General features: G+C 35.8%; 1 protein-coding gene across 6 annotated transcripts in view; it reads right to left on the reverse strand.

The window, feature by feature from the left end:
* Positions 1-21,025, reverse strand: part of ARFGEF1 (ARF guanine nucleotide exchange factor 1) — a 167,653-nt gene that overhangs the window by 68,631 nt on the left and 77,997 nt on the right. For all 6 annotated transcript variants that reach the window (XM_078352578.1, XM_078352577.1, XM_035276406.3 and 3 more), the window contains 5 exons: positions 15,840-15,951; positions 14,422-14,627; positions 14,079-14,163; positions 9,889-10,060; positions 7,783-7,934 (listed from right to left, as the gene is read on the reverse strand). In XM_078352578.1, the coding sequence (XP_078208704.1) occupies positions 7,783-7,934; positions 9,889-10,060; positions 14,079-14,163; positions 14,422-14,627; positions 15,840-15,951 (727 nt within the window). The remainder of the gene's footprint in view (positions 1-7,782; positions 7,935-9,888; positions 10,061-14,078; positions 14,164-14,421; positions 14,628-15,839; positions 15,952-21,025) is intronic.

Here is a 21,025-nt window from a genome sequence, read left to right on the forward strand (position 1 = left end):
CTTTATAAAACCGTCTGATCTCATGAGACTCATTCACTATCACAAGAACAAAATGGGAAAAGACCTGCCCCATGATTCAAATACCTCCCACTGGGTCTCTCCCACAACACATAGGAATCATAGCAGTTACAATTCAAGATGAGATTTGGGTAAGGACCCAGCTAAACCATATCATCAAGTCCTTTTGAATACCTGGAAAGCCTTCCCAAGAAGGATGGGTGCAAATAAGCTCAGACTGAGAAGACTACAATAAATACCTAACTACTCAAAGTCCAGAAGTCAATGAACATCTGTAAGTATCAAGACCAACCAGAAAAACATGACATCACCAAACGAACTAAATAAGGTACCAGGGACCAATCCTGGAGAAAGAGATATCTGTAACCTTTCAAAAAATTCAAAATAGCTGTTTTGAGAAAAATAAATTCAAGATAATACAAAAGAAATTCAAAATCCCATCAGATAAACTTTCACAAGAATTAAAATAAAAAGAATCAAACCAAATTCTAGAGTAGAAAAATGCAGGCCAAGTGTGGTGGCTCACGCCTGTAATGCCAGCACTTTGGAGGCGGAGGTGGGTGAATCACCTGAGATCAGGAGTTTGAAACCAGCCTGGCCAACATGGCGAAACCATGTCTCTACTAAAAATACAAAAATTAGCCAGGCATGGTGGCAGGTGCCTGTAATTCCAGCTACTAAGAAGACTTAGGCAGGGAGAAGTGCTTGAATCACATCACTGCACTCCATCCTGGGCAACAGAGCAAGACTCCATCTCACAAAAAAAAAAAAAAAAAAAAAAAAAAAAAAAAAAATTGCAATCGACATACTGAATGTCTGTCTCTCTCTCTCTCCCTCTCTCTCTCTCTCTCTCTCTCTCTCTCTCTCTTTTTGTGGAGACAGGGTCTTACTCTTACTCAGGCTGGGGTGCAGTGGCATGATCACAGCTCACTGCAACTTCCACCTCCCAGGATCAAGCAATCCTCCTACCTCAGCTTTCCTAGTAGCTGGGATCACAGGCACAAGCCACTATACCTGGCTAATTTTTGTAGAGATGGGGCATTGCCTAGGCTGGTCCCAAACTCCTGGGCTCAAGCAATCTGCCTGCCTCAGCCTCCCAAAGTGCTGGGATTACAGGCATAAACCAGTGCCCAGCCCCATCAGTTTCTTAATAACAAAACTGTTCGAGCAGAAGAAAGAATTAGTAAGCTTGAAGACAGGCAATTTGAAAAAAATACAGTCAGAGGAGGCAAAAAAAAAAAAAAAAAAAAAAAAAAAAGAATGAAGAACACCTACAAAATTTGGAAAATAGCTTTAAAAGGGCAATTATGAGTTAATGGTCCTCAAGGAGGCTCTGAGAAAGAGATAGGGGTAGGGTTTATTCAAAGGGATAACAGAAAACTCCCCAAACCTAGAGAAAAGTATCAGTAACCCATACAAGAAGTTTATAGAAGACCAAGCAAATGTAGCCCAAAGAAAACTACCTCAAGGCTTTTTAATAATTAAATTCACAAAGGTCAACGATAAAGGATCCTAAAAGCAACAAGAGAAAAGAAACAAATAACATACAATGAAGTTCCAATATGTCTGGCAGCATAAATATTCAGTGGAAACCACACAGGCCAGGATGGAGTGGTATGACATATTTAAAATGCTTATGGAAAAAAAACTCTTACCCAAAAATGGTACATAGCTGGTGAAATTATCCTTTAAACATGAAAGAGAAGCACTTTCCTAGATAAACAAAAGCTGAGAAATTTCATCAACACCAGACATGCCCTGCATGAAATGCTAAAGATAGTACACTTCAATAAGAAGGACATTAGTAAGTAAGAAATTATCAGAAAGTACAAAACTTACTGGTTGTAGAAAGTACACATAAAAATATAGTATTATAATACTGTGTAACTGTGAGATATAAAACACTGTTAAGTAGAAAGACTGAAAGATGAACCACAACTTTTCAAGACACAGGCAGTATAAGGTATAAACAAAAACAACAAAAGGTTAAAATCGGGGAAACAAAGTTAAAGTGTAGAGTTATTCATTTTATTTTTGCTTGTCTGTTTATGCAACCAGTGTCATTAGCTTTAAATAATGGGTTATAAGATAGTACTTGCTTATAAGTCTCATGGTAACCTAAAACCAAAAAACCTACAATGAATACACAAAAAAATAAAAAGAAATTAAATCAAACCAACAGAGAAAATCACCTTCTTTAAAAGGAAGACAGGAAAGAAGGAAAGAAGAAGGAAGACCACAAAACAACCAGAAAATAACAAAATGGTAGAAGTAAATCTTTACTTATCAATATTCACACTGAATATAAACTCTCCAATAAAAAGATATACAGTGGCTGAATGAATAAAAACACAAGCCCCAATGATTTGTTGTGTACAAAAGAAACACTTCACCTATAATGATACACACAGACTGAAAATGAAGATATTCCACGCAAATGGAAAGCAAAACAGAGCAGGAGTAGCTATACTTATATCAGACAAAATATATTTCAAGACAAAAACTAGGAAGAGACAAAGAAAGTCATTATGTAAAGAGGTCAATTCAGCAAACAGATAAGGGGTGTGTGTGTGTGTGTGTGTGTGTGTGTGTATGTATGGACACCCAGCACTGGAGCACCCAAATACATAAAGCAAATATTATTAGAGCTGAAGACAGAGATAGACCCCAATACAATAACAGCTGGAAATTTCAACACCTCATTTTCCATATTGGACACACTTTCCATTAGAAGATCAAGAAAGAAACATCAGATTTAATCTGCACTATAGAACAAATGGACCTAATAGGTATTACAGAATATTTCATCCAATGGCAGTAGCATACACATTCTTTTTTTCAGCACATCTATCATTCTAGAGGATAGATCATATGTTAGGACCCAAAACAAATCTGAAAACATTTTAAAAAACTGAAACAATATGAAGCCTCTTCTCTGCTACAATGGAATAAAACTAGAAATCAATAACAAGAATAATTTTGGAAACAATACAAACACGTGAAAATTAAAGAATATGCTCCTGAATGACCAGTGGGTTAATGAAGAAATTAAGAAGGAAATTGAAAAATTTCTTGAAACAAATGATAATCAAGACACACCATACCCAAACCTATGGAATATAGTGAAAGTAGTATTAAGAGCGAATTTTAGAGCTATTAATGCTTACATCAAAAAAGAAGAAAAACTACAAATAAACAACCTGATGATACATCTTAAAGAACTAGAAAAGCAAGAGCAAATCAAACCCAAAACTGGAAGAAATAAAGATCAGAGCACAAATAAATGAAATTGAAATTTTAAAAATACAAAAGATCAACAAAATAAAAAGTTGGTTTTCTGAAATGATAGACAAAACTGACAAACCTTAACCAAGACTAAGAAAAAAAGAGAGGACACAACTGAATAAAATAGAGATGAAAAAGGAGACATTACAACTGATACCACAAAAATTAAAATGATTTTTAGTGGCTACTATGAGCAACTATATTCCAGTGAATTGGAAAATCTAAAGGAAATGAATACATTCCTAGACACTTACAATCTACCAAGACTGAACCAGAAAGAAATTCACCAATAAAAATTGGTCTTAAGAACAGACCAATAACAAGTAATGAGATCAAAGCCATAATAAAAAAGTTTCCCAGCAAAGAAAACTCTGGGATCTGATGGCTTCACTGCTGAATTCTACCATCCTATTCAAACTATTCCGAGAAACAGAGGATAAGGGAATACTTCCGAACTCATTCTCTAAGGTCAGTATTACCCTGATACCACAACCAGACAAAGACACATTAAAAAAAAAATTGCAGGCCATTATCACTGATGAATATTGATGCAAAAATCCTCAACAATATACTAGCAAACCAAATTCAACAATACATTTAAAAGATGACTCATCATTACCAAGTAGGATTTATCCCAGGGATGCAAGGATGGTTCAATAAATACAAATTAATCAATGTGATACATCATATCAACAGAATGAAGGACAATACCATATGATCATTTCAATTGATGTTGAACAAGCATTTGATAAAATGCAACATCCCTTCATGATAAAAACTCTCAAAAACAGTAGGTGTAGAAAGAATATTCCTCAACATAATGATAGCCATATGCAACAGACCACAGCTAGTATTATACTGAACTGGGAAAAACAGAAAGCTTTTCCTCTAAGGTCTGAAACACAACAAGGATGCCCATTTTCACCACTATTATTCAACAAAGAATTGGAAGAACTAGCTAGAGTAATCAGAAAAGAGAAAGAAATAAAAGATATCCAAATTAGAAAGAAAGAAGTCAAATTATCTATTTGCAGATGATATGATCTTTTATTTGGAAAAACCTGAAGACTCTACCAAAAAACGATTCGAACTGATAAATTCAGTAAAGCTGCAGGATACAAAAATCAACCTAGAAAATTCAGTAGCATTTCTATTTGACAACAGTGAACAATCTGAGAAAGAAATTTAAAAAGTAATCCCATTTATGATAGCCACAAATAAAATAAAATACCCGGAAATTAACCAAAAAAGTAAAAGATCTCTACAATGAAAACCATACTATGCTGATGAAAGAAACTGAAGAGGACACCAAAAAAACTGAAAGATATTTTATGATTATGGATTAGAAGAATCAATATTGCAAAAATGTCCATATTACCCAAAACAATCTACAGAATACCAATGACATTCTTCACAGAAATAGAAAAAAAAAAAAACCCTAAAATTTATATGGAATTAAAAAAGACCCATAATAACCAAAGTTATCTGGAAGAACCATATTTCCTGACTTCAAGTTATACTACAGAGCTATAGTAGCCAAAATGGCATGGTACTAGCATAAAAAGAGATATATAGATAACTGGAACAGAATAGAGAACCCCAAAATAAATCCATACATCTAGTGAATTCATTTTTTGACAAAAGTGCCAAGAACATATGTGGGAGAAAGGGCAGTCTCTTCCAAAAAAAGTGCTGGGAAAATGAGATATCCATATGCAAAAGAATGAAACTAGACTCCTTTACCTTGCCATATACAACAATCAGATCGAAGTGGATTAAAGACTTACATCTGAGACCTTAAACTATGAATCTACTGTAAGAAAACATTGGGGATACTTTTTAGGACATTAATCTGGGCAAAGGTTTCTTGAGGAATACCCCACAAGCACAGGCAACCAAAGCAAAAATGGACAAATGGGTACATCCAGTTAAAAGCTTCTGCAAAGCAAAGGAAACAATCAACAAAATTAAAAGACATCCCAAAGAACAGTGGTTCTCATTGTGCAGCTTGGAGAAGCTGCAATATTCTCCAGCTTCACCATTACCACTATTATAAATAATGTTTGTAAAATTCGTACCCAGTAAACAATTTAGGACAGTCATGTCTGCTTACAGGCGTTATTTGTCTGTTAAAACTAGTCTACAGATTGTTTCATGAACGCTTTGTCAAATTATGATAAAGTTCGATAATGTTTGAAGACATTGTAAGTGACACTGTATCTTTTTTCTAATAAACTTTTTTGTTTTTGCTTTGTCTTAAAAAAAAATGTTTACATCCCTTAATATTATACATTGAATTCTAGGAATGTATCATACATTCCTTCTACCCAGTCAATGTTTATTCATTGAGTACTTTAAAACAAACCAGGAACTATGGCAGATATTGGGAAAAGTGAACTTCCTTAACTCATAAATGTATATAAATAATGTGTATACAGTTTCCAACTTATGATGGTACAATTTTTTGACTTTACAATATACTCATACAGCTATTCTGTTTTTCATGTTCAGTATTCAATAAATTGCATGAGATATTCAGTAGTTTAGCATAAAATAGGCTTTGTGTTAGATGATTTTGCCTCCTTGTAGGCTAAGGTAAGTATCCTGAGCACGTTTAAGGCAGGCAAGGCTAAGCTATAATATTCTATAGGTTAGGTGTGTATTAAATGCACTTTCCACTTAAACAATGGGTTTATTGAAACATAATCCCATCACAAGTCAAGGAGCTCATAAGTCTGTATATAGCTAGACAGACATACAGACAGATGGATAGATAAATAAATCAATAGTACAGACATATTGAAGGAAAGGCATAGAATATTATAAATTAGGGACCTAATTTAGATTAGATTGGACAGGGCAGAACTCTCCGAAAGGGTATTTATTTATTTATTTTTATTTTTGAGACAGAGTCTCGCTCTGTCACCCAGGCTGGAGTGCAGTGGCCTGATCTTGGCTCATTGCAACCTCCACCTCCCGGATTCAAGCAATTCTCCTGTCTCAGCCTCCCAAGTAGCTGGGACTACAGGCACGCACCACCAAGCCTGGCTAATTTTTTTATTTTTAGCAGAGACAGAGTTTTTCACCATGTTGGTCAGGCTTGAACTCCTGACCTTAAGCAATCCACCCACCTCAGCCTCCCAAAGTACTAGGATTACAGGCATGAGCCACCACATCTGGCTGAAAGGGTGATATTTAAACTGAACACTATCCAGGAAAAGAAGGAGAGAACAGTCTAGACAAAGAACATACCTCATATGAATGCCATGAAGAGAAAATAATTAAAGATGTCCTAGAAACTGAAAGAATGCTAGTGTAACTGCAGCATAGTAAGAGACAAAAGAGATCTAGTGATAATATTGGAGAGCAGGTGGAGCCAGATCACAGAAAGTGTACAGATACTGTGGGTGTGTCAGGTTTCATGGTATCATGCAAAGTCAATGACAAGCTTTAAGTAAGAAGCTGAAATTTCATTTTGTATTTATAGACAGACTCTGGTCTCTATAAATGGGTAAGAGGAATAAAAATGTACACGAAGATGTCAGTTAGGAAGAGTAGCATAGTGGTAGCAGAAATGGCAGTGAGGGAAAAAATTCTTAATTCTAGTTTGGAATGTTTAAACAAACTACAACACATCCAGAGAATAGATCATAAAAGCTTGCTCTCATCCCATGATTCTTCATCAATGTTTAGAAATAGTGTATCACATGGATCTTGAAGGGGTGGAAGTAATTATAAAATTTTGTAGCTAAAAGGAAGCACAGGAATCCTGTAGTCATCTTTTACTACCCACACATACAAGTAGTTAGAATCAGAGGGAGAACTGGATTATGATCTTTGGCCTCCACAGACCATCTTGCCATATGGTCTCATGACCAGGAATATACTTTACGCACTCTTTTCAAACTTAACTAGACACCACTCCACTTTGCTACAACCCTTGTAATACACTGCTTACTCATTCTGGAATTTGGAGAAAGAATGGAGAATGAAGAAAAAAATGGGAAATCAAATTTTAAAGAATAAATATCATTCTCAGTAAATCAACTCACAAAATCAAATAATACTCTCTTCTGTTCCTTATCCTACTTTCTAGGCTAGAGGCATAGTTAGAAGTCCAAGTTCCTGGGCCCAAAGTACTTAAGAAAACAGGAGCCTCATGATCATTTTGAAATGTGAGTTAACTCCAAAGGCATAACTCATTTAGAGAAAATCAGGCCAAGGATTAATGATCATTCTCTAAAACTTTTTTATTCTTAATTCCTAAGATTACACAACTATTAATTATTAACAGTGAGTAACTCTTCTTGTTCTCTTTAACTAATAGAACATTTATATCTACTATGTCCTAAATAACATGTTAAATGGATTTCACCTCAATACGTCTACATTAATGTGTTATATCACTGTATCACTTCCTTAACTTAAAAATATCATAAATGAACAGTTATATATAAATGTATATTGCAATATTCTAACCTTAAACATGGGCCTCACATGCTCCAAATGTGTTGCACTTGTAAAAGGTGCCTGAACATGGCTCACGGCCTCCATGAGCGCTTTAGCTGTCTTGGCCATCTGCTCCATTTCTAAGTTATACAGAAGTCTTCTTTGTTTTTCACTGGCTACATCTGAAACAATAAACACTATCAGCATTTAAAATATAAAACATTTAAGAATTCTACTTTGATGTTTTACTATCAAATAATAAACACTAACAACACTAATTGAAAATAAGCCTAAGAAGCAAGACACAAAAGGTCATATATTATATGAAAATTCCAGAACAGGTAAATCCACAGAAACAGAGAGTAGACTGGTGTTTTCCAGGGGCTGGGGAAATAAGGAGTAACTGCTTGATGTGTCTGAAGTTTCATTTTGGGATAATGAAATATTTTGGAATTAAAGGTGGTAGTTGCACAACACCGTGAATGTACTAAAATGCTGCTGAATTGCTCATTTTTATATGGCAAAATTTATGTTATATAAATTTAACCTGGAAAAAAAAAATTCCTGGACTAGGAGTCAAGAATAAGTGGAAAATCTATCGAAAGGGAAAAAGAGTAGGTACAACTTCACAGTAAAATTATTAGGGAAACAACCCAAATATGGAACAAGAGAAGAGCAGAAGAGAGGTAAAAGGCAATGGCATCTGGCCTGGGGTGGTGCTCACAACCGTAATCCTAGCACGTTGGGAGGCCAAGGTGGGTGGATCACCTCAGGTCAGGAGTTCGAGACCAGCCTGACCAACATGGAGAAACTCCGTGTCTACTAAAAATACAAAAAAATCAGCCGGGCATAGTGGTGCATGCCTGTAATCCCAGCTACTTGGGAGGCTGAGGCAGGAGAATCGCTTGAACTTGGGAGGCAGAGGTTGTGGTGAGCCAAGATCATGCCATTGCACTCCAACCTGGGCAACAGGAGCAGAACTCCTTCTCCAGAAAAAAAAATAAGAAAAAGGCAATGGCATCCTTGTTTCACACAGGCTTAAATGGCAAACAATTCCTGAGCTAACAAGAAAACAACTGGCCATAACACTCCAGGATAATTTTGGTGTTTTCAGCACACCACCATCTCCTCCCTATTTCCAGGTGCTTTGATTTCCTACCACCATATATAAAATAGGACAGAAAAACAGCAATATGAGGATGATACAATATGTAATATTCTTTTCTCCTGACATTGAATTTTATTACTGCAATTTGTTCAAACTTGAGATTTTAGGTCCAAGTGGAAAAGCGCAGAAGCACAGGAATCCTGTTTCTATATTACTGTTATATTCTTGCGTCATTAACCTCATCTCATTCCTGTAGTCAGATTTCAGCTCAAACTTAATTACCACTTCTAGAAGGGGGCTGGGTCCACAGTTGGCTCCTGGTGCTAGTTAGATCTAGGGACTCTATAGTGACATAACTTGTGGTCTGTTTCAAGTAGTGATTTCTAACTCTGTGAGCTCCAACCTGATCCTAAGCCTCCCTACCTCCTTCAATCATCCCTACTTCCAGCTTCTGTTTATATGTAATAAAAGATGAACAATGGAAATATGTTGCTTGAAGATGATGAAGAGGAAGAAAAAATGGGAAAAGTTGAAGCCTGACTATTGGGTCTAACTACTCTTTATGACCTCCAAATCCTTGCTAAGGTTAACCACTAAATGGATTAGCATATATTAAATGCACACTGACACACGCATATAATATAGCATTTTCCATTAATCACTGATCAGTGTTAGCTTTCTTCAGAATCTGGGGAAAAAATATGATCACATCATCAAACTCTATTATACTATTTCTCATCAAAACATGGTTCTAAATGATATTTCTAAGGTTACTTTACTCTAAATCAAGGAAAAACTCTTTTCAATTTTTAATTAAATTTTTTTTTTCTTTTTTAGAGATAAGAGTCTCGCTGTATTGTCTATGCTGGTCTCGAACTCCTGAGCTCAAGTGATCCTTCTGCCTCAGCCTTCCTGAGTAGCTGGGGACTATAAATACAAACCACCACACCTGACTATAAGTGAAAAACTCTTAGGAACCCATATTTTCCCCCTTCAACAATCAGAATTCAATTAATTTAGATACTTACTTTGTTTACTTGATTTTGTAGGAATTGTTAGTTCTTTTGTTTCTTTCATTGATATCTTTTTCCCAGCTATTTCATTATAGATGGCTGATAGATACTCTTCAGGAAGGTCTTTACTGTCATTGATACCTCTATTCATTTTAATGTACTGTTCCTTTGTCATTTTATTTTTCACCTAGATATAAAAAACCATTAAAATTCCTAAAAATTAACATAAAGGTTACATTGTATTTTAAGGATACGAATATTTACATAGGAGATTCTGTAAATGCTTTTGAAGATAGAAACTGGAAAATATTCAACAAAATATAGATCAAAATGAAAAAAAAATCACAGAAAATGAAAGCAATACAGAAAAGACCCATTCTGGAATAACTAATTCATGCTCTGAGGTGGACATGAGTAATATGCAACCAGAAAGAAGGGAGGTTGAACAATGAAAATATCTGTTTTTGCCCAAGTTTAAGAGGTCTTGCAATCTCTTAAAAGGGCCATAACAATTACTGGAAATACAAAGGTGTCAAAAGCATTCAAATATTAGTTTAGAAGAACATAAATGTACTGTTAATTAATATAAAGCTGATTTTATAAAGAGAAGATATAAGAATAACAATACTTCAAATTTATTTAAAACCAGATAGCAATCTCTCTGACTGAGTCACTGTGGCAACTGAATTTTGTTAGGTGATCTGTACAAAGTAAACTTGGAACGTTTTGTCTTGTGTAAGAGTACCCTAAACAGAAATGCACTTTGCACCTTGATAAAGCTGTGGAATAAAAGTTCGGAGTCTGTAAAACGGTAGCCCCGTTACAAAACTTGGGAACTAGCATAGCCAAAATGTCTGTTTACACTATACCTCCAGAAACCTAGTTAGGTAAAATTCAGAAGTAATATAATGTCTCTGAAAACATGTTTAATTAATTAAATATATTTCTACCATCTTCCATAAAGAACTTAAGGCAACTCCTAAGATATATTTCCTTTAAATTTACATGAAAGTACACAGAAAAATAATCAAGTAAGTTATCAGAAGCTTGCAAAAATAATATAGAAGGTGTGGTGTTACATGCCTATATTCCCAGCTATTCAGAAGGCTGAGGAAAAAGGATGGCACAAGCCCAGGAATTCAAGTACAGCCTGGATAATGTAGCAAAACCCTGTCTCAAACAAAAACAAAAGTACAGAGGAACCAACATTTCTGAAAATGTAATGGGGATACATACACTTATTTACTGCAGATAACTCTGCAAACAGATTTTGCTAATTTGTCAGAAAAGGAGGCAGGAGTGATTTTCCTACAAAAATGTAAAAATATTAGCATGAAAGTTTTCAAGTGTAACTTATTTAAGGAAATAAAACCCTATCATATTATAACTTTAAAAACTAACCTTGAGTCATGGCACTAAAAATAAAAAAAAAAAAAAGAAAGAAAAAAAGCTTTTTTACCTAAAGTTCGGATGAATCCTTAAAAAACACACCAGGAGTAACAAAATAAAAGACTACACACTGCTGCCAGTAAGAAGTAAAGATTAAAATTACCTGGAAATTTTAAGCATGGCAAAGTGTTTTAGCATTATGCCAATCAGAGTCAGAGAAAAGTTTTGACAGAATATCTGAAGTAGCAGTTAATTCTCTATGGATCTAGGTTAGGGATCTCATACATGGGCGTACCAAATACTTTGCTTTCAGGTACCCAAAATAAAGCACACTGCTTCACACAGAACACTTCTGCCATGGGGGGATTCTGAAGGCGTATAAAACAAAATTCTACTTTTCTTCTCCTGACGTCTTTTATGGAACATTCTACTCTTGACTTTTATCCTCATGTGCTTGTATTAAGCTGTGCCTTATTTAGTGTTTAAATCACTTAAAGCCAGTTGTTACTACGGATTATTGTGTACACAAAAATTAAATATGTTCTAAATATGCCTCAAAATATATTTTTTTAAATCACTGACTCACACACTACATAAAAAGTAGCCTAACTATAAATATTCTGGGTGGAAAGGGAACATAAACAACTTGTTAAAATTAAAATTTTAAGTTTGAAAAGAACTAAGAATGAGAATGAATTTTAAAAACTTCCTTTAATGTTATTTGTATTTTAAAATGTTGTCATTTCTTACAGTTATCTAAAATCAACTGAGGCCAAGATCATGGGTACAATTTTCTAACAGACTACTTAGCTTCATAGAAACTCACAAGCTGTTTCCACAGCTGCAGGCTGCATAGCAGCACAAGGATACCAGGCAGCAAGCCAATGAGGAACAGTCAGACACCAAGCAATTGCCACCGCTAGACTAGGACTCCGAGCACATGTTCTGCAATCAGGCACTGTTACGCTGAAGATGCGACACTGCTGTCAAGATAATGTTCCCTAACTGGTATGTCTTTAGAAACTTTTCATAGTCTGGATACTTGTGAAAGGATGTAAAAGTTTTAATATTTTTTCAAAATAACATGAGTATGTACATATATAAAAAGATATTGTACAGGTGCATATAATATTGCTTATTCATTTATAGAACCAAATGTCTTTTAAAGCATAGCCTTTTAAAATCAAACGCATGTAAGCCAAGGTTAAAATACTATAGTTTAGGTTGAAAAATCAGATGAAAAAATTAGACTGGAAATTCTGATGTAAAAATATCTAAATAAATCCCAACTGTGGACTACCTTATAAAACCACAGAATAAGAGTCATCGTGCTCAATAATAAAAGCCCTGAAGGTGAGCTGCTTTGATTATACCGCCAATAATATGCCAGAGGCAAATCTTGAATTAGTAAAATCTTTAATAAATTTTTAAAAGTCTTATATAAAATCAAGTAAATTTATGGTAAACTTACAGTTGCTTCATATAATCATATGTATATACATAATTGTATATATTCTTACTTTAGGTTTGGTATACACTTTCCTTATCAACCGTGATTTAAACATCTCAAAACAGACACAAAAAATCCAAAGGTTAATATCAAAATTCAAGTAAATTTTTATTTTTCCAATACATTTCAGATTAGAAAGTTTGAAATGTATTTTACAGCCTAAGAATAACAAATATCATTAGATACCTACCCCTAGAAGTACTAAGAAATCCTTGCAGATAATTCATAAAGGTAATTTTACCCGAAAATGTCAATGTGTGTTTTTAGAAACTAAGCAAAAAAATACTAAAATGTTAAAAACAAACTTTTTTAGTAGTAGATATCAGAAATCAAAAGTGACAGTTCTTTAATATTTAATAAAATATGAATTTTATGAGGCAAAAGAAATACACATTTCTAGATATCAGGTATTTTTAAATTATTGTTAACTTTTTAGGTATGATAGTATTATGGTTATGTTTAATTAGAGTACTTCCCTTTTAGAGAAACATACTAAGATAAATGCAGATGAAATAGTATGATATCTGAGATCTGCTTCAGAATCATCTAGGGGAGGGAAGAGATATAGATAGAACAAAACTGGCCATAAGTTGGTAACTGTGGAAGGCAGGTAATGGGTACATTAGAGTTCATTATACTAATCTCTCTAATGTTGAAGTCTGAAACATTATTATTTTAAGACAGGGTCTCCCTCTCACCCAGGATGGAGTGCAGTGAGACGAGCTCAGTTCACTGTGACCTGTGCCTCCCAGGCTCAAGCAATCCTCCCACCTTAGCCCCCCAAGTAACTGGGACCACAGGCACAAGCCACCATGCCAAGCTAATTTATGTACATTTTGTAGAGACAGGGTTTCATCATGTTGCCCAGGCTGGTCTTGACTCCTGGGCTCATGTGATACACCTGTCTCGGCCACCCAAAGTGCTGGAATTACAGGTGTTAGGTACCATGTCTGGCCTGAAACATTATATTTTTTAGAAAGATGGTTTATATATAGTGATTTTCCATATTGTGACAAATAAACATAAGACCTATAAATGTCTTGTTAAAATTTATCTTAAGCTTTATACAGTTGTCAATCATGAGAGTGATAAATACAGATACATTTTATAGATACCTAAAAGTCTAATTATAATTACCACCAGAAACTGCTTTTGTAAAATGTTCACCATCTTAAATTATTAATACCCAAATTTGGTGACTGGTTTAACTGAGTAAGACTAAAATTTCAACTATTACTTACTGAATTCAGAAAAATGTATTTATTTTGTACTACTTACTGTAAAACTGACTTAAAAGAAAACATACCTGCGGACTGTGAAGGTCTGTGGTCAACATGATAATTGAATAAGCCAAAACATAAGCAGTATCCGCACTAGCAAAAAGGGTTTGTCTGGAAAAATAAATGTATGTTATAAACTTCTACTGTTTCATATAGTTTCATTTAAGTAAGTCACCTCAAATCCCACGGCACTTTTAATTTTCTAAGTTTCTCACATTACAGTTTTTTATGAATTTGTTTTATGACTTCCAGATTGTAGACAATCTAAATTCTCTAAAACAGGGAATTAGGTCCTAATATCTGTAAATCCCTGGATGCTACAGTGTTTCGGATATAACAGACAATCAATGAGAATTTAACCTTATTTACCCTTGGTTGCATTCTAGGTATCTTGCAGCAAATTTTTCCATTAATCGATCAATTTTCTGAGCTTCCCCTGGAAGACGAAATCCTTCCAGAAACATACGAAGGGCTGAAACAAAGTCTTTTCCTGAAAAGTCATGTTGGTCCACATATGCATACATGACTTCTTTGTTAAATTTATCATTATCTCCCAGGAACTCACCCACTTGGGTCTAAAGTAAAAACAGAAATAGAAATTGATATTCTCATGACATGTTTACATTAGCCACACAGCCACTTAAAAAGCAGAAAATTTCGTAAGATCCATAGACATTTGACTACAGAGTTAACAATTTCAAACACAAAGCTAAAAGTTAAACACACTAAATACCTTCATAAAAATATTAGGATATTCTTTTCAGTTTAGAAAATTTTGAAAGCAGAATTTGTATTATAGCTACACACACACACACACACACACACACACACACACACGCCGCAGTCATCACTCAGTATTGGTGGTGGATTGGTTCAGGATCCCGCATGGATACCAAAATCCATGGATGCTCAAGTTCCTTATATAAAATGGCACAGTATTTGCATATAACCTATGCACATCCTCCCATATACTCTACTCCCATCTCTAGATTACTTATAATATGTAATACAATGTAAATGCTATGTAAATAGTTTTTCTGTATTGTTTAGGAAATAAGTACAAGAAAAAAAAGGCTTTTTTCCATTTTCCCCCTTGAATATTTTCAATTTCTGGTTGGTTGAATCCACAGATACACAATCCATGGATACAGAATTTATGGCTCCAGAGTGCCAATTATAGATAATTATAACCAAGGTTATTATTTTTTTTGTTTCTGAGACAGATTCTCTCTGTATCCCAGCCTGGAGTGCAGTGAAACAATCTTGGCTCATTGCAACCTCCACCTCCTGAGTTCAAGCGATTCTCCTGCCTCAGTCTCCTGAGTAGCTGGGATTACAGGCACCCGCCATCACCACCAGCTAATTTTTCATATTTTTATTAGGAATGCAGTTTTGCCATGTTGGCCAGTCTGGTCTCGAGCTGCTGACCTCAGGTTATCTACCTGTCTTGGCCTCCCAAAGTGATGGGATTACAGGTGGGAGCCATTGAGCCTGGCTAACCAAGGTTATTCTTTATGTTTTATTTACCTACATACTTAGGAAAGCATTTTAAAAGAGTCACAATATGTATCATTAACTTAAAAAAATTTTTTTACAGAAAAGGGGCCAAGCATGGTGGCTCACGCCTGCAATCCCAGCACTTTGGGAGGCTGAGGCAGAAGGACTGCCTGAGTCCAGGAGTTCAAAACTACCCTGGGCAATACAGTGAGACCCTGTCTCTAATAAAAAGAAAAAAAAAAAAATCAAGAATTTTACAGAAAAGGTTAGAATGGAAATGGTATTCTTACAGAATCTAATCTTTCCTCTTGATGTAAGAATTGCGCAATATCTTCAGGTGTGGTGCCAAGCATCCCTTGTTCTTGGAGGTACTGTATTCCTCTCTTTGGTTTCTTATTAAATCTAGATGATGTCAAAGTTAATAAGAACATTAAAAATAGAAAACCATTCATAGTCCCCGAAAAGATCTTAAACCACAGTAAATTATCTTTTAACAGCACCCAGAAAACAGAAGCTTATTTAATACAATTTGATGCATGAATGTACAAAATAATTACATTGTGCCAAGTTTTCTTTATTCTTTTCTTTTTAGAAATGAATCTCATATGGAAGGTCATTTTTATTACTATAATTTCACTGACCTTTTGTTACAGTATGTAGTATTTTTTTTATCCATATCAACAGTGGTAAATTAGACTATGAGAGACTATTAGAGAGAATACCATGTAGTAAATGAACTTTGAGTAAGGCTGTGAATACTAAGTATCTCATACAGGTATGCTTCATTTCATTACACTTCACTTATAATGTATTTTTTACAAATTGAAGGTTTGTGGCAATTCTGCATTGAGGAAGTTTACTGGTGCCAGTTTTCCAAAAGCACGTGCTCACGTTGCGTCTGTGTCACATTTTGGAAATTCTCACGATAGTTCACACTTTTTCATTATTGTATCTGTTACTGTGATCTGTGATCAATGATCTTTGATGTTGCTATTTTAATTGTTTTGGGGTGCCACAAACCATGCCCATATAAGATGGTAAACTTAATCAATGATTGTTGCGTGTGTTCTGACTGCTCCACTGACTGGCTGTTTCTCATCTCTATTCCTTTCCTTGGGCTTCCCTATTCTCTGAGACACAACAATATTGAATTTAGGTCAATTAAGGACCCTACAATAGCCTTTAAGTACTCAAGTGGAAGAGTCACACATCTCTCACTTTAAATAAAATACTAGAAATGACTGAGCTTAGTGAGGAAGGCATGTCAAAAGCCAAGACAGGCTGAAAGGTAGGCTTCTTGCACCAAACCAAGTTGTGAATGCAAAGGAAAAGTTCTTGAAGGAAGTTAAAAGTGCCACTCAGTGAACACACAAGTAGGAAAGCAAAGCAGCCTAATTGCTGATATGGAGGTTTTCATGTGTGAAAAAAGGATCAAACCAGTCACAACATTATCTTAAGGAAAAGCCTAATCCCAAGAAAGGCCCCAACTCTCTTCAATTCTATGAGGCTAAGAAAGGTACTGAAGCTGCAGAAGAAAAGCTGGAAGCTAGCAGAGGTTGTTTCATGATTTTTAAGGAAAGAAGCTATTTCCATAACATAAAAGTGCAAGGTGAAGAGCAAGTGCTCATGGAGAAGCTGCAACAAGTTATGCAGAAGATCTAGCTACGATCATTTATGAAGACAGCTACACTAACAGATTTTCCAAGTAGATTATGGTATCTTTATAGCTAGAGAGGAGAAGTTAATGCCTGGCTTCAAAGCTTCAAAGAAGAGACTAGCTCTCTTAGGGGCTAATGAAGCTGATGACATTAAGTTGAAGCTAATGCTCACTTACCATTCCAAAGATCCCAGGGCCCTTAAGAATTACATACTAGCTGGGAGTGGTGGCTCATGCCTGTAACCCCAGCACTTTGGGAGGCCGAGGTGGGCAGATCACGAGGAAGATCAAGACCATCCTGGCCAACATAGTGAAACACCGTCTCTACTAAAATATAAAAATTAGCTGGGTGTGGTGGCGGGTGTCTGTAGTCCCAGCTTCTCAGGAGGCTGAGGCAGGAGAATTGCTTGAAACCGGGAGGCGGAGGTTGCAGTGAGCCGAGATCGTGTCACTGTACTCCAGCCTGGTGCCTGGTGACAGAGTGAAACTCTGTCTCAAAAAAAGAAAAAAAAAAGAATTACATGCTAAACTTACTCTGTGCTCTAGAAATGGAACAAAGCCTGGATGACAGCACCATCTGTTCACAACATAGTTGACTGAATATTTGAAGCCCACTGTTGAGATCTATTGCTTAAAAGATTCCTTTCAAAAGATTATTGCTCACTGACAATGCACCTGGTCACCCAAGAGCTCTGATGGAGATGTACAATGAAATTAATGTTGTTTTCATGCCTGCTAACACAATATCCATTCTGCAGCCCTTGGATAAGAGTAATTTTATTTTTGTAGAAATGTGGTCTTGCTATGCTATCCAGGTTGGTCTCAAACTCCTGGGCTCAACTGATCCTCCCACCTTGGCTTCCCAATGTTGGGATTATAGGCATGAGCCACTGTGCCCCATCCTCAAAAGTAACTCTGAATTTCGAGTCTTTTTTTTTTTTTTTTTTAAAGAAATGGGGTCTTGCTACACAGCTCACGCTAATCTTGAACTCCTGGCTTCAAGCCTCATGAGTAGCTGGGATTAGAGGTATAAGCCACCATGCCTGGCTAACTTTCAAGTCGTAAAAGAAATACATTTCATAAGGCTATAGCTGCCACGTACAGAGATACTGCTGTTGAATCTGGGCAAAGTAAACTGAAAACCTTCTAGAAAGGTTTAACTTTTCTAGATGCCATTAAGAACGACTCATAGGAGGGGTAAAAATAGCAACATCAACAGGAGTTAGGAAGAAGCTGATTCTAACCCTTATGGACGACTTTGAGGAGTGCAAGACATCAGTGGAGAAAGTAACTGCAGATGTGGTAAAAGTAACATGAGACCTAGAATTAGAAGTTGAGTGTGAAGATGACACTGACTTGCTGTACCCTCATGAACAAACTTTAACATAGGAGTAGCTGCTTCATACTGATAAGTGAAAATAGTGGTTTCTTGAGATGGAGTCTACTACTGGTGAAGATGCCATGAACAGTGGTAGAAAGAAAATAAGGTATTTAAACTATTCCATAAATTTAGTTCATAAAACTGCAGCAGAGTTTGAGAGAAAAGGCTCTAATTTTGAAAGACATATTACTGTAGGTAAATGCTATCAAACAGCATTACATGCTACGGAAAAATCTTTCATGAATAGAAGAGTCAATCAATGCAGCAAACTTAATTGCTGTCTTCTTTTAAGAAATTAACACAGCTACCCCAGCTTTCAGGAACCACCACCCTGATTAGTCAGCAGCCATCAACACTGAGGTAAGACACTCTACTAGCAAAAAGATTACAACTCACTGAAAGCTCAGATGGTTCCTAGTGTTTCTCTGCAACAAAGTATTTTTAAATACTTTGTATGTATGTACATTGTTTTTTAGACATAAGGGGACTGAAGGTCAATAGACTATGGTACAGTATAAACATTAACTGTAATGCACTGAGAAATAAAAAAATTTGTGTGACTCACTATATTGCAATATTCACTTCATTGCTGTGGTATGGAACTGAACCCACTATCTCTGAGGTACTCTGAGTATATAATTTCCTTAATCTTCAGGTAATCTTGGCTCATTTGTCCAAATTAATTAGCCCACACAAAACCTTTCTTTATATAGCTCCAGATTCTCTCTCACTCCCTTCTCCTTCCTCTGCTCCCATGTATCGTATCCCATTCCCTAAATCTATTTTCAGAGTCCTCTGAAAATATTTCCTCTGCACGTCTTTAAACCTGTTCCATTTACAGGGGGACTCTCCCTCAGGCTTAAAGACCGAATTCAAATATTACCTCTCTGTTTATAGATCATTTCCTCCCTACTTTTGTTACTTTGGTGCTTCAACACCTGTCATTTGGGCTATTGTAAGAGTTCTTAAACGGTCTCCCTATCTGTATTTCCCACATTCTCCCCTGCTTAAAGTTCTTCACTAGCATGCTAATGATAAGAGGCACAAGACAAAAAGTCCTTTACATGGATAATACGGCCTTCTGTAATCTAGATCTAACTCAGTGTTCTCATCTTACCTCCTGTTATTCCCCCTACACTCTGCCCCTGCCATGCTGAACAACAGTGCTCAGATGTCCTCCCTTTCCTCTGCTGCTGCACATGCCATTCTCTTAGTCTGGGATGCTCTTTCCTATTCTGTCTTCCTAAAGATTCCCTTGTTAAGTTCTCATCCAACAACCATAACCACTTAACATTCATAAAATTAAACATTTTTCACTAAGATAAACATAATCCTCACTCTCTAGAAGCACTCACTGTAATAGAAGAAACATAATTTTACAGAATTATAATAGTAAAAATGTAACAAATAGATGTATTCACAAGGTAAGAAAATAACACATAAGTAACTAACACATGGTCATAATATATTTCCTGGGAAAGATGACTCTAGGCCTGTTTCAAAGAATAATTATATATTTTATAAACAATAAGAAAAAAATTCCAAAGAGGAAGAGGCCATACTAAAATACTAAAGCACAAGACAGTATTATGTAAGTGTCCTGTTGGCACATGGTTGGCACAGTGAGGTGAGACCGAAAAGTGGCAGGAAATGAAGCTTAGAGTCCACCCAATCCAAATCATGAAGGTATTATCATACAATCAAAGAAACTTTGGTTTTATTCTCTAAGAGAGGGAAGAAACAGACTTTCATTCAAGAAAGGTTATTCTAGTTAAGTGTGAGAAAAGACAGAAGAATGAACAAAACCAAAGAAAGGTAAGCCAATTGAAAGATTATACTAGTTGAGGAAAGAAATGATGATGGTTTGACTTGTAAGAATAGCTGTGGGAGATTGAGAAAAGACAACAGATTGCAGGGATATTAGGAAGTAGAATCAACAGGATTTAGTAATAGATTAGATTCAAGAGTGAGGGGGAAAATCTAAGCTGACTCCCAGGATTCTAGCTTATAAATTTAGTAGCATGCTAGGATTACTACCATAAATAAGAAACACAAAACAAGAGGCTTTTGTTTTGGGTAAAAGTACCAGGGGGTTGATGTTGGAAAAGAGCTGAGGAACAGAACCCTGCCAATGCTAAGATATATGCAGGAAGGAAAAAAAAGCAGCCCACAAGACTGAGATGGCTAATCAAAAAGACAGGAGAGAAACAGGATAGGCTGGTGTCATGAAGCAGTTGTACAAAAGTATACTGGGAACATAGCTCCACGACAGCATTCTCATCAATGTCTGTATGAAGCAGAAAGCAAGTCCAGAACGGGTGCAGTGGCTCATGCCTGTAACCCCAGCACTTTGGGAGGCTGAGGTAGGCGGACATGAGGTCAAGAGATCGAGACCATCCTGGCCAACACAGTGAAACCCCATCTCTACTAAAAATACA

Source organism: Callithrix jacchus, chromosome 16 (assembly GCF_049354715.1).
Source record: "Callithrix jacchus isolate 240 chromosome 16, calJac240_pri, whole genome shotgun sequence".
NCBI classification, from domain to species: Eukaryota; Metazoa; Chordata; class Mammalia; order Primates; family Cebidae; genus Callithrix; species Callithrix jacchus.